Here is a 17,239-nt window from a genome sequence, read left to right as displayed (position 1 = left end):
CGTGAGGGGAACCAGAACACCCACTTTGAGGTCTGGGGGGAATGGGGCTGGGTTCCAAGCACGCCCACAGCTCAGGTGGGCCTCACTTGGGGCTGGGCCTCTGGGCTCTGGATTCCAAGGTGAGGGAGGATGGCTGCTGCCCCTAGCACCAGAGGTGATGGTGCAGGAGGGGAGCAGTGGAGGACCCCTGGGCTCCAGGGCCACTGGGAGGCTCTCTGGCCCACCCCAGGCCTGTGAGAGCAGGGCTCGGCAAGGCCCCTGGGGGAACTGGGTGCACTCAGGCCTGAGGATCTCAGCACCCAAGGGCCCTTCTTTCCTGGGTGGGGCCAAAGGGGCTGGGCATCCTGAGAGAGGAGAGAGGACAGAGGGAGAGGAGGAGCTCAGAGCCCCAGGCACACATGCCAAACAAAGCCTTAGCTGAGAAGAGCTGGGGAGCAGGCCGCTCCTGAGCCCCACCCCAGCCCTGCTCCCAGGCCGCTGTGCTGCCTACCTGATACCTTCTCGTTTCCATGAGGATGTAGGCATCTCGGACCCATTTCACAGAGAGGGAACCCGAGGCTCCGTCAGTGGTGTACTCACTCCAATGGACACAGCCAGGATTCAAACCTAAGACTCTGACCCCAAGACCCCTAACCACCTGGCCGTGTGGCCTCTGGGCGACTTAACCCTCATATTCCTCTCCGAACCCAAAGGAGACGGATCCCAGAGGCCACTCGGCAAGGGGCCCAGGAGTGGCTGGACTACGGTCCTTTTGTAGAGGGGGAAGAGGTGGGATCCATAAGGTACCAACAGGTGAAAGGAGTGCGGGCAGCTGGGGAGGGCTGGCATGGGGAACGGTGGACCGGTCACAGCCAGGGACCCTGGGGACCTGGAGAGGATGGGTTTGTGAGCTTGTGCGCCCACCCCAGAGAGCAGGAAGCCCAGGGCAGGAGCTCCCACGGGGAAGCTGCTGGCAAAGGAAACCCAGCAGCACAGCCAGGCTGTCCTCAGGTGACTGCCCTCCTCCCAGGGGTCAAGGCCACGGCCTGGCCCAGGCGTACCTTTGGAGGAGGAGGTCACCTGGGTGTGTCACACATGATCACCCCTACACCATTCACATCTCAGTTATCCCACTTCATTTATTACCAAAATATCACAGAATTCCAGTCATTGTTAACATACAGTGTTTAACACAAACCTGATACCTGCGGAAAGAACTGAATATTTGGACAATTGAGTTGTTTGGAATCAGTCGTGAGTAACACCCCAAACCGTATCACTCCGTACTTCAAAAATACTTTTTTTTTTTTTTTTGAGAGCTTTGGAAACTGAATTAAAATGTCTACACAGCTATGAACAATTGTTTAATAAAACTTTTTCATGTTTCCATTACATGTAAATATATCAATTTGGCATCTCTATAAAAACTCTGAAAATGGTGCAAAAGTTTCATTCTCTTTGAGAAAGCCATTGACAAAAAATATTCACACTTCACTAAAATTTTGAAAAATGGTCTTCTTTCAAAGCTTCGTTATTAATCTGAAATCTTCTGATTTATCAAAATCTAGTTTTGCTTCTTCCTCCTAAAACACTAAAGAACATTTATTCACAAGGCTTTAAAAAAAAAAAAAAAAGCAATGGGGAGATGGAAAACCAATAAGGTTTTTTTTTTTTCTTTCTAAAAATAATCATTAAAAAAAAAAAAAACATAGTTACATAAAGTATCCTTAAAAGAACACAATGGGATTCATTTATTGTTGACTTGGATAGCAGTGTCAAGACTTTATTGGAGACAAACCCAAGTAAAAACAAAGTTAAAATGAAAAATGGCACCTGAAAAATAAAGTGTTTCATAGAAAACAAGTCAGGAACTTAAAACACGCTAAGATACAAAATGTCTAACCATCTACTGTACAACACGGAAGCAGGTGGCCAGTTCGCCCCCTCCTGCCTGGCAAGTCACGGTGAAGGAAGTCACCTGGCCAATGGGGCCGCCTAACAGCTACCTGCAGTGACTTACACGTTTAAAAAGTTTTTTTTTTCCTTTAAATGACCAAGAAAAAAACCCTGCATGACGTCACAGAGATCTGGAGAAGGTACAGCCTCTAGAGGGCTGGGGATCCTCGTCTGGGGTCCAGATTCAGATTCTGCCGCTCGGGTCAGCAAGCTCCCGCCGTCAGTGAGCTGACTGCAGGGCCACCTGGACGAGTCAGGGACTCCCTCCGGGGCTCCCTCCTAAGGAGCGGCCCCAGGTCCCAGCAGGGCAGGGAGGTGCTGGGAGGGGAACTGTGCAAAGTGCACAGAGGTCAGAGCAGGCTGACTCCAGTGTGAAGTGAACAGATGGGCGACGTCAACTCAGAGTCCAGGTCCGATGGCAGACGGGCCAGCCATGTCTTTCCCACACCTTTTAGACAAACTGCCCTCATCTGGCCTCTCTGACCAGCGGGGACCCCCGGACTCTCGGCTCCCTACGGTGGCCTGTTCAGGCCTGGACGCGGCGGTTCCAGCGCTAGTGCCAAGGGAAGACTCACAGGTTAAGGCGGATACCCTTGGCGAGGGAGACCTCCTTCCAGAAGGAGGCAGAGCTGGCCGGGCACTGCCTGCTCCCGGCCGGAGGGAGCCCTTGTCCAACGTCCATGCAAGATGGAGGTGTGGAGGGGACCACAGTGACTCTAGGCATGGTCAGCCTAGAGGCCACGGCTTGGCAAGTTACACGGAAAAGCTCAACTAGGGCACTAGGGCGAGCCCCGAGGGTGGAATGGGTAATTCAGCCAGAGTCAGGCTTGCGAATTCACAGCTGCTTAGGGTCTTACGGCCAGGAGGTCACACGGATCAAGAAAGAATTCAGTCAAAGCCTCCCGTGTTGATCAAGCCAAGTTTCTGATGATCAACAGTACTGACTCTTCAGGCTTTTGTATCAAAATTCCCAAACTAAAGGAGAGAGTTCATTTTGCTAAGGAGAAATATGAACCTATGTCAAGTGTTTTTAAAAGAAACAATTCCTTTTGGGTTGTGACTTTTTTTTTTTTTTTTTTTTTAAAGGGATATATTCCCTTTTTCAGACAGGCCTGGGCAGGAGTGAGGAACCTGCAGTGTGGAGCCAGCATTGACCACTCGGTGCGGGAGTGACACCACACTAGCTACTTTTTTCGACAGGCTTGCGAATGGAAACCCCTCAAGGGGTCCCCTGGGTTGCTCCAACAGTGGAGATTACATGTGCGGTGAGAACGCTGCCCCCACTCACCGGGCCCAGCAGCAGATCATGAAAGGGTTCAGAGAGAACCGCGGGCAGGCTATGAGCCCGCCATCCTGTCCGAGTTTAACGCTGAGCACAGGCTGCCTGGCGGGAGCGAGCCGGGAGGGGAGCCTCAGCAGGCAGAACCCCACCTGCACTCAGAGGATGTGGCTCAAGGAATCTGGAAGGCATTCTGGTCCCAGGGAGGGAGGCGCTCCGGGGTGACAGAGCAGGGACCCTCTTGGTGTTGAATCCAGGCAAACAGGGCCTAGATTCGGGTTCTAGAAGACAGGACTCTGGAGCGTCTGCTGGGGGAAATGGTGACTTAGACGGGACCAGGCCTGAGTCCACGTCATAAGGAAGATGCAGAAAGCCCCTAGTGGAGGGGCAGGAGACGGGCAGCACTGTCCAGGGGCTTCCCCAGACACTGACCTGCTCTGGAGACGGCTGTGCCTCTTCACCACTTTTTCACTTAAATAAATAAATACATAAATACATAAATAAATAAATAAAGGAAGGAATAAATAATAGCTAGATAGACAAATAAATAAATACCACCATAATCCCATGATATCGAGAGCTAAAAAGCAGGGAGCAGGCATGTTAAGCTGCCAAGTCCCGCTGGAGGCCCTGGGTTTGAGTCCTGGCTCCAGCTTCCTGCCAGTGCACACGGTGGGGGCAGCAGTGAGGGCTCAGGCGGCTGGGCGGTGGGAGCCCTGGACTGCGTTCCAGTCTCCTGGCTTCTGCTCCCCAGCAGAGCATTTGGGGAATGAACCAGTGGATGGGAACTCTCTCTCTCTCCTCTGCCTCAAAAAAAAAAAAAAAAAAAAAAAAAAGACAAAAACAAAAAAAAACCCACAAAGGACTATGGAATATGTTCCTATCATGACATGCTTAAGTCTCATGTCAAAGTTAAAAACTGCTGGTACTAAGTTCTCTGGTTTTGACCCTCTCTGTGTAGTAGTTATTTGTAAAATCAGATCACATCTTTGAAGAGCTACAGGAGATCTGGCCCTGCCTACTCGGGGGCCCTCTCGTGGCCTCTCCACCTCTCCCTACCGGCTCCTGGACTTAAAGCCACCAGCCTGTGACACACATTCCTACGTCACAGAATCAGATATGCTTTTTTCTTGGAGTAAGTTTTGGTTTCTTAAGCTCTCATGTGTCCTCCCTGAAGGCTGGGCCGATTGTACCTTCCCTAGCCAAAAAGAAAGAAAAGGTAAAATAAAAAACAAAACAAAATTCGAGCAAAACAAAATCAAATTTAATGGTCTTAAATGCAAAAGTAAAAACAAACAAAAAACACAAAAAAGCAAAAGAAAATTAACAGAACAGAACAACCCAAAATGTCAAGGCAGTTATGAAGAGAACTTGGAGGGTTAATCTTTTTAAATCTACAAATCAAAGGTTTTGTTAATAGATAGCTGGCAAGAAGTAAGTACTTTTCTGCTGAGTGTTCATACGAAAGCAAAATTCCAAAACAAAACCCGACTAAAATAGAAACAAGTCTAGCGCTCACAAGAAGGGATGCGAGAGATACAATGCTCAAATGTTTATGTGTTATTAAAAAATAGAGCTATCTTATGCATTCAAGCTATGTTAAATGCTCTTGGAAACCGGGGAGCTCATCGTGAACGAGTTTGCAGTGGGGGCACCGTGCATGCGATGTGTGGGCACAAGCTCGGGGTCGGGGCACCAACACACCCGCAGGCGTGCCGGGGCTGACAGCTGACTCTACAATACACTGGAGTTTCCCTGAAACTCTTTGGTCCGTTCCCATGGGTGCCCGGGCTTAGAAAACAGCTGTGTCCTTCTCTGGAGGGTCCTGCCTGGCCTGGCGTGTGGCCCCCTCCCCGGTGGCAGCCCACCTCCAACGGACCCCGCTGCCACTCCCAGGACCACTCAGCAGAGCCCAGGACTGAGCGAACGGGAGGTGGCTGTGGGACCCGCTTCGGAAAGCAGCTTCCTATCAACCAAAGCATCAATTGCTTAGAATGTGGACGCGGTTGGGAAGACACACCCTCCACGTCTGTCTAACATCTCTAGATTGAGAACTAAAACTAAAAGATCAGCCTTTTCTTATCCAGTTTGTGAAGACAGCGAGTGAGACGCGTGTTAGACAGTCAGAGGTTAGAGCATGCTTCGGCTTCTCCACCATCCGGAGGGACTGGTTAGTCAATGCAGTCTACTTAGGTTTCTGTTTAATATATATTTTAAAGGAAATAACTTAAGAAACTTAAAATTGGTCTAACATTGTGGGATTTCAAACATTTGAACATGTCGGTGGCATCCCAGAGTATAAAAACCTTTCCACTTCTCATTTAGACTAAGACAAACACTTGTGAAAATTGGCGCAAAATGAGTTGTACACTAACAAAAAAGTTTCAACTTCTTCACTCTTAATTATCTATTCCGTACAAAAAAAAAGCATGAGCGAGTTATTTGTGGGACTTGTTGGTTTTGAAGGAAACCTGTAAGATTTTGTCCCCCAGGCGGTAGCCATTCAGGCTGGCTATGGCCATTGCGGCTTCTTCATAGTTTGTCATGGTCACAAAGCCAAACCCTTTGCACTTGTTGGTGTTGAAATCTCGAATCACTTTCACATTGGTGACGGCGCCAAAGGGGCCAAACATCTGCCAGAGGATCCCCTCGTCGGCGTCCTGCCCGAGGTTGTAGATGAAGATGCACCAGCCCGAAGACGCGTTTCCTGGGACATTGACACCAGAAAGCCCACTCATGTGATCTACACCCATAGGGGAGAACCTAGCAAACAGAGAGCACAGTGTTCAGGTCAAGGTCAGTGCAGGCCAAAACACGGGGAGCTGGGGGGGGGGGGGGGGACACTCACAGGGTCAGACCACCACTCTGCTTTCTAAACCCAGAGGAATTCAGTCCAGCAGCAGAGGAGCAGGGGTGGGACCCACGCTCCGTGGGAAAGGACACCGGCTGCCCACCCACCGTGTGTGCGTGTAGGAGTCTTGTCTAGCCGTCAGCCCCGTGGCTTCCTGCCGGATGCTCCTGATCATTCTCTCCACCCACAAAAAGCACTCAGGGTGCTGTGCCGGCTCCAGACTCTGTTCAGGGAGTGTGTGAACACACGTGTATATGGGGGGACAGTGGTGGAGGTCTACCTCCCTCTCCTCCCGACTCCCTGCCCTGGTTAGAGCCCAGTGGTGTCTGGGGAGCACACAACCCTGCAGGGGCCACTGCAGGCCATAAGGAGAACGTCTTCCCACAGTTCCTGGCACCTATGGCTGGCTGGAGACACCTCCCAAGGGCCAGGGCCAAACTGAGGGCTGTGAAGTCAAGAGACAGGGCAGGGCCCAGGAGGGACACCAGCAACAGCAAGATCATCAAACACATGGGACCCTTTCCCCAGGGACACTTTCACCCACATGAAAAGTGAGCCTTCTGAGAACACATGGATGTTGTAATAAGGAAGAAGGCAGACCCTAAAACTGAGTGAAGCTGTGTGGCCTCAAAGACTTTTCACAAACTAAAAAAAGGAGCAGCCTGATGGTCAACTTAAGAATACTTGCCCCTGGCTGGCGTCGTGGCTCAATAGGCTAATCCTCTGCCTGCGGCGCCGGCACACCGGGTTCTAGTCCCGGTCGGGGTGCCAGATTCTGTCCTGGTTGCCCCTCTTCCAGGCCAGCTCTCTGCTGTGGCCCAGGAGTGCAGTGGAGGATGGCACAAGTGCTTGGGTCCTGCACCCACATGGGAGACCAGGAGAAGCACCTGGCTCCTGCCTTCGGATCAGCGCGGTGCGCCGGCTGCAGCACGCTGGCTGCGGCGGCCATTGGAGGGTGAACCAATGGCAAAGGAAGACCTTTCTCTCTGTCTCTCTGTCCACTCTGCCTGTCAAAAAAAAAAAAAAAAGAATACTTGCCCTGCTGACACCTGTGGGGCTGCACAAGGCAACAGGAAACATGTTTCTACTCCCAAAGAAAACTGGGCTTTGAGCCCCAGGACCCGTGAGCCCAAGCAAGACTACTGTGATGGGGGTGAGTGGCTGGCTTCTAGTGCCATGAAACAGACCCACTCTCAACAGACACCCCGGGAGCTAGCACTGTGGCGTCATTGGCTAAGCCTCTGCCTGCGACGCCAGCATCCCGTGAGCGCTGGTTTGTGTCCTGGGTGCTCTGCTTCCAAACCAGCTCTCTGCTAATAGCCTGAGAAAAGGCAGTGGAAGATGGCCCAAGTGCTTGGGGCCCTGCATCCAAGTGGGTTGGCTTTGGATTGGCCTAGCTCCAGCCAGTGTGGTCATTTGGGGAGTGAACCAGCAGACAGATGACCTTTCTGTCTCTCCCTCCCTCTACCTGTAACTCTGCCTCCCAAATAAATAAATCTTTTTTTAAGATTTATTCTATTTATTTGAAAGACAGAGTTACAGAGAGGTCTTCCATCTGCTGGTTCACTCCCCAGATGGCTGCATCGGCCGGAGCTGCACCGATCTGAAGCCAGGAACCAGGAGCTTCTTCCTGGTTTCCCACATGGGTGCAGGGGCCCAAGGACCTGGGCCATCTTCTACTGCTTTCCCAGGCCACAGCAGAGAGCTGGGCCAGAAGAGGAGCAGCTGGGACTAGAGCAGCGTCCATAAGGGATGCTGGCGCTTCAGGCCAGGGCTTTAACCCGTTGCGCCACAGTGCTGGCTCCCCAAATAAATCAATCTTTAAAAAAAAAAAAAAAAAAAAAAGACACCCAGGCTGCAGCTCAGAGTCCAAGAGTTATTTCTGGCCGGCGCCGTGGCTTAACAGGCTAATCCTCCGCCCTGCGGCGCCGGCACACCGGGTTCTAGTCCCGGTTGGGGCACCGGATTCTATCCCGGTTGCCCCTCTTCCGGGCCAGCTCTCTGCTATGGCCCGGGAAGGCAGTGGAGGATGGCCCAAGTCCTTGGGCTCCTGCACCCGCATGGAGACCAGGAGAAGCACCTGGCTCCTGGCTTCAGACCAGCGCGATGCGCCGGCCGCAGCGGCCATTGGAGGGTGAACCAACGGCAAAAAGGAAGACCTTTCTCTCTGTCTCTCTGACTATCCACTCTGCCTGTCAAAAAAAAAAAAAAAAAAAAAAGAGTTATTTCTGATGCAGGCATGGAGGTGAAGAGTCACAACACAGCTCTGCAGTGATTTCCAGATCACAAGGATGAGGTTAAGAGCTCCAACAGGATGTCCGAGTTGTTAAACGACTCAGATGGCCACCTGGGATGACGGTGAGACCTCAATGCCTGTTCACATGGGGCCGCAGAGGACACCCCGGCATCCTCAGGACACTAAGCCCAGCCAGTTTTTAATGACACCTAGAAAAGGTGCCCAACTCATGGACCCAAGTTTTGAGCATCGCCCATTTTATTACACAGCTATCGCAATCAGCCCTCCTATCTATGGGCTGTACATCCATGGAGTCAACCGACCAAGGATCAGCAATACTGTGCAGGAGAGCCGTGTGTGTACTGACCACGCACAGACCTTTTTGGTGTTGCGTTCCCCAGGCACAATGTGACAGCTGTTTACACTGCACGTGCATGGCGGGAGGCTACTGGGGAGGGACTGCAGGACACAGGCTGGAGGCAAACAGCACCCACCTCACGTGGGAGACTTGAGCACCAGGACCAAGCCCCTGAGGATGAGGGACGGCTGTCTAGGAAAATAACCCCAGGTAACACTGCACCATCTTTCATGCCAGACTCTCACTCTGGCCAGTGGCTCTTCCTGCTGCTCCCAAGAGCTGGTTCTGAGCCGACAGCAGCAATGACCCCTTCTCTGACAGTACAGAAGGAGACAGGACCCCTCCCTGCTCTGGGGGCTTTTCTAGGAGGACGGGACCTGATGGCCCATTCCACTCCTCTGGGCCTTTCCCCCTCCCCTCATCTTGTCCAGGGATCCCCTGCCACACCTCCATCACTTTGCTACGCCACCAGCTGGCTTCTCTGGGCCCCTGGCCGCGGTCGGAGTCCCTCTGCTCCTCCTGCTTTCCTGGTCACTGAGTAACTCACCACCTGCTGCTGCCCACACCCACCCTGTCAGGAGCGGCACTGCTGACCATCTCACTTCTGTGTCACGCAGCCAGCAGCACCCCAGCCTTTGTCTGCACTAAAGCCAGGGCAGGTGGGCTGCAGGGTAACCCCCCACCAGGGAACACGCCTCTCCAGACAGCATCTGTGGAGGCGAGCAGGCTCCCCCCAGCCTCACTGCACACAAGAGATAGGAAACCTACAAAGTCACGGAGAAAACCCCAATCACACCGCTTCTTCAGGTGCTGACAAAGTCAAGAGCAGACACAGGGCCCCTCAATCAGGTCCTCTTTGTTCCTGCAGCAGTGACAGTCCTAGTGTCAAGTCCAAGTTACTGACTTGGATCTATTCTACTTGACCCGGGAGGCAGGCCCACCTCAGTGCTCTCCTCTGGGCTGGGCCACTGCACCGCACACTTACTACTCAGACACAAAACGACCCCACAAGGCAGGCGGGGTATGGAAAAGGCCACCGGGTCACACTGCTGCTCCAACATCTGGCCTGCTTCCCACATCGGCTGAGCTCATTACCCAGCTCCAGCTTCTTACTAATGGGATGTGGTACTTGGTTCCTGGGCCAGGCCAAAGCCAGGGGCTCCACTCAGGTCTCTTACCTGGGTGCCAGGACCCAAGTACCACATCCCATATGGGAGTGGCTGGTGCAACCACGGCTGCTGCAGGCATTTGGGCAGTAGCGGGAAGCTGGATGGGAAGCCGAGGCCGGACTCCACCCCAGCCAGGAGTATGGGGAAGCGCAGACAGAAGCAGTGGCTTCACCCAGTGTAGCAGGCCTGCCCCTGGAGTGATCTTTTAAACTCACAGCTCCACTTCGATGTTACTGAGAAAGCCATGTTGGGCCCGCCTGCTCTCTGCCAGGAGCCAAGGAAAGAGAACACCCCAGGAGAAGTACAGCTGGCCACCTACTTCCAGGGGTTCTGCACCTGCAGACTCCGCCAACTGCGGGTGGACAACATTCAGAGAAAAACCTGCATCTGCACTAAACACACAGACACCTCTCTTGTTCCAACTCCCCAAACGAGACAACCACTGTTTCCACAGCTCTGTGCTGAATCAGGTCTCTAAGTTATCTGGAGAGGGTCTGGCTGCATGTGGGTTCTGTGCAAACATCACACTGCTTTATAGAAGAACTGTGCAGCTGCAGACTTTGGCATCCACGGGAAGTCCTGGAGCATGGAGACCTCTCTAACAGAGCAGGGGCCTGGCGCCCTCAACGCTTCCCACAATGCATTGTGTGGCCACCAGCGCACCACCCTGGGGACCCACCTGAATCGCTGTGCCTGGTGGTGTACGGGGCCTCCAAACCGTCTGGCAGGTGAGTGGTACAGCTGTGAGAGCAGCGCCACATTTTTGTTCTGGTTGGGGTTGGCTGCAAACTTCACTGTGATGGGCTCGGAGGAACCTGGGGGTTTATGACCATTGAAACTGGTAATTGCCTCTTCTGCTTCCGACCGTTTGTCAAACCGGATAAACGCAACCCCTCTGGACAAACCTTTTTAACAAACCAACAAAAACGGAGTTAGGGGAAAAAAGGCAAGGAACTTTAAAACTGAAAAGCAAAAGTCAAGTCAGTCTATTATGGTACAAACTGGATGCCTGGTTAAAAAAACAAACAAAAACAAACCTAAATATGAAAGCAAATGAACAGGTTAAATTAAAACAAACAAAACTAACTAAACTAACTAAAGATTAAGGTTTCAGACTTTCTCCTGAGTTGAAGCAGTGACTTCACAGTGCCCGTGCCGAGCGGGAGCTTAGCCTCAGAAACCTCAAGGAAACCTAACATGAGGCAAATACAACAGGAAGCTGCAGCTGGTGGGCGGGATGGTGGTTGCAGAGCAGTGTCCCTGTGGAGACCAGGAGCCAGGCAGAGAGGATGGCCGGGCCCAAGTGTGGTTGCCTCATCAGATGGCTTCCGAACAGAAACTGCCCCAGTGAGATGCAGACATCCGGAAAGGGCAAAGACCAGGCCATGAGACCTCGGGAACAGAAGTTCATTCAATTCTGCCATCCATGTGCACTTGTAAAGACAGCTCCGTGCTTCTGATGTTGTCTAGTGCTTTTCACAATTAAGATAAAAAAAGGCACAATTTCCAGATGAATGAGCAATAAAGTGCACAATGATGATGAATAAAGAAGCAAAGAAATTAAAAACAAAGTTAAGTTTTGTTGGTCCAAGATGTGAAGACTTCTGAAGGTAATGTCTGTGGTTTCCTGACCACTAAAATGCATGTTCCCTGGAGGCAAACTCAACATAAACCCATGGGCCACACCCTGCCCCACTCTGGGCCTTTGCAGGTCCCAGTAAGTGGCAGCCCATTTCCCCACTTCCAGCACAGGGCCTCCTGGGAAGTTCCTAGCCCTGGGGTGCACCTTCCTAGTCTACAATTCTGCACCCTAGGGTGGGGAAGCTGGGCTTTGCAGAGGGGGTCTCAGGGATATCTTCTTGCTGGGCAGAGGTGTGGGTGGAGAGAACACAGGTGCTGTGCACCCTTGGAGGGTTGAGGCTGACCCTGGGGGGCAACTGTGAAGCATCCCAGGAACCGGGGAGATACCACCCTTGCAGAGGCACAGAGGCTAAGTCCCAGCAAGGGGACAAGGCGAGCAGGCTGCAGAAGTGACCGCCCTTGGTGTGGCAGGTAGCTGTGTGCGCAGACACTGGCGAGAACCCAGCAAAGCCAGCTGACTGGGGGTGCATCCTCTGAGGTGTGGGGGGCTCCAACTTTACGGCTCGGCCTCCTAGGGGCCTGTATGGCATAGAGAACGGGGAGACAAGGGAGTGACAGCACCAGAATGGTCACCTGCTCAGACACTGGGACCCGTAGCGGGGGTAGGGGGCACTGGTGCTCACTGACCAGCCAACTGTCTTCTCTCTCAACCAGCACTTGAAGGTTACACGGGGACTTCAGGGGCCCCAGGAGCAGACTAGGAGATTACACCAAGTAAACGGCAGCCTCCACCTACCCCATTTCAGACCAAAGGGTGGAACCAAGGCAGCTCTATGAGGCCCCAAGTCTGTGACAGGCTGCAGGCCTTACCCAGAGCCTCATGAAATTCTGCACGCTGGGCCTGTGGACCACACTCCAGCCCAGCAGAGTCTGGCCATCCATTTCCTCCTCAGCCCCTGCCCAGGTCTACAGCGGGCAGCAGCCAGGGCCAGTACATGGCACAACCACCCCAGCTGGGCGGTGGCAAGGAGTGGCTGACAGGGCCACCTGCCCCAAGGTGCACAGCCTAGGGGGATGCAGGTCAACACATGCACGTCTCCAGCCCAGCTGCCACAGGCCACGAGCGCCCAAGGTCCCTAGGGGTCTGCAGCTGCCTGAGGGGTGCCGCAGGTCACCTCAGAGCCAAGACTTCCTGTGGCCCAGCTACCCAGCTAAGGGGTCTGTGCAGGAAGAATGCAAACATCAGCTGGGGATGATCCCAGGGCTCTGCTGAGCCCCACAGCAGTCTCTCTTTTTGATGTGCCAGCAAATTCCCACTCCTCCTGGTAACAGAGCTGAGGAACCCTGAGCCTCCGGCCTCATCTGGGAGGGGATGTCTGGGTCCCAGACCCTAGTCCAAAGGGGCAGACAGGCACAGAAGGGCTGGAACACAGCTGGGGCGTGTACATGGGGGGCCTCGGCTGCCCCTGCCTCATGGCTTTACACACAGCCCAGTGCCTAAATCTTGCACTGACAGCCTGGGAGGGACTTGCACAGTGGCCAGGACCAGGACCGCCAGTGAGAAGGCACAGCATCTGTGCTCCCAAGAGGGGACATCCTCCCAAACCACGGAGACTGAGGAAGGGGTCCTGGGGGCAGCCAACTGTGTCACTGCAGGGTGATGAGAACTGGGGATTCAGGGTCACAAGCAGCGGCCGTGTCCATCTGCCTCCACTAATGACTACAGGGGACCGCTGGGCAGCGGCCATCTCACCCTCTTCGCAGGCAAGGCCAGGGCACACGGGTGCCTAAGGGAAGGCGCTGCAGTCTCCCGGTGCTGCCACCATAAAATGCTGGCTTCCCTGCACGTCCTCAGCTTTATCCAGCCAAAGCCACTGTCCCTCACGGTGAGGGCAACGCGTGACGTTCAAATCCCAACAGTGACCTGCTGGCCCTAGCAAGCCCGTCTGGGCTTCCTGCCTTACCTGTGGTCTGATCCACAAGGACCCGGGAGTTGATGATGCGTCCGAAGCGGGAGAACATGTCCTCCACATCCTTCTGTGTCATGGTCCGCGGGAGCCCACTGATATACAAGTTGGCATCTTTGATGACCTCGGAGCTCGGGCGAGCATAGGACACCTTGAAGACAAGACCGCTGTCTAGGTTAGGGCAGGTATGTGGTTAAGCTCTGAGGAGGGTGCTCATACTCTGGTCAGGAAAAGCCAGCGCTGCAGCGAACGATGAAGCACCGGGCGCTTTTTCATGTCAACACTCCGCCCGCAGGGCTCACGCTGATGGCTTCCCGCCTGTTGGGCAGTGAGCCAAGACACCCCACAGCTTCTCCTCACTCAGCCTTCGAATCCACAGTGAGGGGACATTATTCCCATTACAGGAAGTACAGACATTGAGGGCCCGCAGGCGGCGTCTGGCAGGGCTCAGATGCAAGCCCCGGCTTCTCTTTTCCTACCTCGGCCTTATATCCTCTGTGATGCTCTGGGAGACAAGCCAGTGCTGGGGACAGGACCTAGTCCCTGCGAGTGTGGTGGGCAGGAGGCTGGCAGCTGCCTGGGTGCACAGGACAGCCCCTGCTGAGAACAGAGAGCTGGCCCTGGCCACAGAGGCCTGAGAGCCCCCGAGGCCAACAGCAAGGAAAGGAGTTCAATGCTTCTGAGGGTCAGGGCTGACGGTGTGCAGACCCCACAGACCAATGCATTCCCAGTGAGTGACAGCCAGGAGGAGGCCCTTCTGTGTGCAGGGCGCCTGGCAGGAGGCAGCAGGATGTGGGGACACCAAGGAGGAGAGGGCAGAGAGCCCAGGGCTGGGACTTGGACCTGGTGGAGAGAAAGAGTGTTCTCCCTGCAGACACAGAGCGACGAGACCGACAGACGAGGCCGTAAGACAGCTGACAAGCTACTGGGTGTCTCTGGGTGGGAGTCTGGCTCTGTGCCCCACCCCCACCCCCCACATGCACGCAGAGCACCAGTGATGTTTCAGGGAGCTGACTAGAGACCACCCCTGCCCAGGAAGAAGCATGCAGTCCAGTGGGAGAGACAGGGACTCAACCCAGGAGTACAACAGCACGGAGCAGTTACCAGGGCTCACAGAGGTGGCACCAAGGGCATGATGGGAGGCCACGGGGCAACCTTCCCATCAGGGACATGCCATGGATGTTTCCCTGTGCTGTATCTAGGCCAAGCCACCCCCGTCAGCTCGTGGGGCAGGAACTCTGGAGGTACCTGGTCACTCCACAATTTGGGTCAGGGCTAGTGCACACACAGAACTGTCCTGAGAGAAAGGGGAACCCTGAATTTGCAGCCCGCTAGTAAGAAGTGCAGATAGCCCTGGGACTCCCACAGTGCGCCTGTATCTGAGGTGAGGGCAGTCTTGTTGGGGGACGCACTAACTCTTCATGGCTGATGTCAGAACAGAACTGCAGGACAACGGTGGTGTCATACTAACCATGACGACAGCTCTGGGAAAAGGATGGACACAAGCCCTGGTGGCCTTTATCATGCCATATGTCACCTTTCACCTGGGACCTGGCAGGGGGAAGGGGGGACCAGTTGAAGTCTCTCCACCTCCAAGAATCTGGCCCAGCACTTGGCTCAGTAAAGATTTGCTGATGATGGACAAAGGATCCCTGGTCACCTCGGGAGAAGCTTGGAAGTAGCAGGGCCCGGGTGGCCTCAGGGCAGATGTGGGAGGCCATCACGTGTACAGGCACTGGCCTGCTTCTTCAGAACTAGGACAGTGGTGGAAGCACTGAGAACCAGATTCCACTGACTAAAGGCAGGGCTGCCAGCAGACAGCAGGCTTCCACGCTCAAGGCCAGGGTGACAGGAGGGGGAAACCCACGGTCACTGGCTCTGGCCTCTGGGAGAGATTGTTCCAGGACTTCTGCACCATCAGTGTCAGAGCAGGAAGCGGAGCCAGCCCTGCATCTCAGCAACAAGATCTGCAGAGCTTCCTGTGTGAGCGAGGCAAGTCCCTAGACAGGCAGCCTCTCCGGGCCAAGACACCAAAGCCCCCACGAGGGGGGAAGTGGCGACCATGCAGCTGCCTGTCCCAGCCTGCGCTGTGGGGGCCTCTGGGCACTCCCGCCCTAGTTGTCCCTGGCACAAGGCTGGGCTGGTCAAGTCCCCCTGCAACTGAGGTTCCGCCAGGTCCACGGGGGGTGTGGCCACTGTGAAAACCTACAGCACGGGACAGTTTCAGAGCTGAGACAGAAGTCACTCTCCAGGCTGATCAGCTGCTGCCACACTCACTCCCCTGGTGGCTGGTAAGGGCATGGGTCCCCGGGCCCATGCCACAGTGGGCTCAGGAGGTTCCAGCGCAGCACCAGGCACCTGTATTTACAACTCCCTGGTGGCACTGGTGCTCAGAGCCCAAGAAGCATGGCCCTGGTGTCAGTTCTGAAGGTCTCTTCCTGGGTGCCCCAGCAAATCAGAAGGGGCTGGCAGAGCCCAAGGCTCACATGAGGGTGTTTCTCAAAGTGTGTGAAAATTCAACTAAAAGACAAAGTTTATTTTGGTGCAAATATTGAAATCCATGCATGGTTTTTTACAGTACACATTTTTTCCACTGACTCTGAAGACCCCTCCTGTAAGACAATCCCATCCTCCATGGATTTGGATGAGGGAGGATTCTGGCAGGTGTGTATCACCAGGTCTATGGGCACCCAGCAAGGGCACTGCCTGGCTGCCACAGGGCTCAGTGCCCAGGACTGACAAGAGATGAGGGAGCAAGAATCAGGAGAAACGTAGGGCTGGTCTGGGGAGTCAGGAAACAGACACCTAGGGACAAGAGGTCGGGGGAGGGGGCGCACACTGAAGGAGAACTGCAATCCAAATGAGGGAGGGGCCGAGGCAGCCGGTTCAGAAGGACAAGGAGGCACAGGAAGCCGGACTGTGTGGCCTGAGCATCTGCTGACTTGTCCCAGGAGGCCACCTGTCACTGCAGAGCCTCCCCCACAACTGCCTCTGTGGCAGGCCGCTGTCCTATTTCTTGTTTACTGTCTGCAACCCCCACCCCCACCCCAGCCCCATGAGGGCACTGAATCTGTCAGGGTCACCATGGAGCACACAGTAGGTGCTCAGGAAACAGGTGCACAGCAGCTGTTGAACAAACTGATGAGAAAAGGGTCATGACTGGCCCTGGTAAAGCAGGGGGATGGGGACGGTGCTACTGCTGTGTAAACCAGGAGCCCACAACACAGGGTACCGCCAACCAGGCTGCTCCCAGAGGACGAGAGACAGGAGAGGGAGCCATGATGCCCTGGACTGCGTGTGGCAACTGACCTTGTGCAAGTTCCTGCCATGGAACAGAGTGAACAGAGGTGGCTGTGAGCCACTCGTATAACACCTGGGAGAGGTGTACCTGCCAGGGACCCCAGATGCCTAAAAGCATCCGGGCCCCGGCGTGAAGACTGCGGGGAGGACCGGGCGGGGAGCAGACCTCTTTACCTTGATGGTCTTGGACTGCAGCCTCAGCCCATTCAGCGTGTTGATGGCTTTCTCCGCATCCTTTGCAGTGACGTAGTTCACAAAGCCATAGCCCAAGCTGTGTCCTGCGTGGGAACAGAGACGTCAGTAATCAGCCTGCCAGCGGACAGGCAGAGGACACACAGGACCGACAGCAGCAAATGGCTGGGGCGGAGGTGAGGGAACTGGACTGAGGCGTCAGGAACAGAGGCCTCTACGCAATGGGATTGTACATTTTCTGCAATTAACAAAAAGTATTTCTACAATTTAAAAGAAAACACAGAGTACTGTCTCCTGTGGAGTCCAGACCAGGGTTTCCACAGGTGCTGCCACTGTGAGACCAGGTAGGCAGAGCCCAGCGGATGCCCAGG

The 17,239-nt window shown here is 54.4% G+C and overlaps 1 protein-coding gene across 2 annotated transcripts in view; it reads right to left on the bottom strand.

Moving 5' to 3' along the window:
• Positions 1 to 4,456: 4,456 nt before the first annotated feature.
• The window catches only part of ELAVL1 (ELAV like RNA binding protein 1), a 35,560-nt gene continuing 22,777 nt past the window's right edge, over positions 4,457 to 17,239 (bottom strand). For both annotated transcript variants that reach the window (XM_062179277.1, XM_062179276.1), the window contains exons 3-6: positions 16,851 to 16,954; positions 13,374 to 13,527; positions 10,508 to 10,733; positions 4,457 to 5,977 (exon numbers count right to left, since the gene is read on the bottom strand). In XM_062179277.1, coding sequence (XP_062035261.1) covers positions 5,653 to 5,977; positions 10,508 to 10,733; positions 13,374 to 13,527; positions 16,851 to 16,954 — 809 coding nt within the window. In that variant the 3' untranslated portion in view covers positions 4,457 to 5,652. The remainder of the gene's footprint in view (positions 5,978 to 10,507; positions 10,734 to 13,373; positions 13,528 to 16,850; positions 16,955 to 17,239) is intronic.

This window comes from Lepus europaeus, chromosome 20 (assembly GCF_033115175.1).
Source record: "Lepus europaeus isolate LE1 chromosome 20, mLepTim1.pri, whole genome shotgun sequence".
NCBI lineage: Eukaryota > Metazoa > Chordata > Mammalia > Lagomorpha > Leporidae > Lepus > Lepus europaeus.
This window is presented reverse-complemented; position numbering and strand designations above follow the sequence as displayed.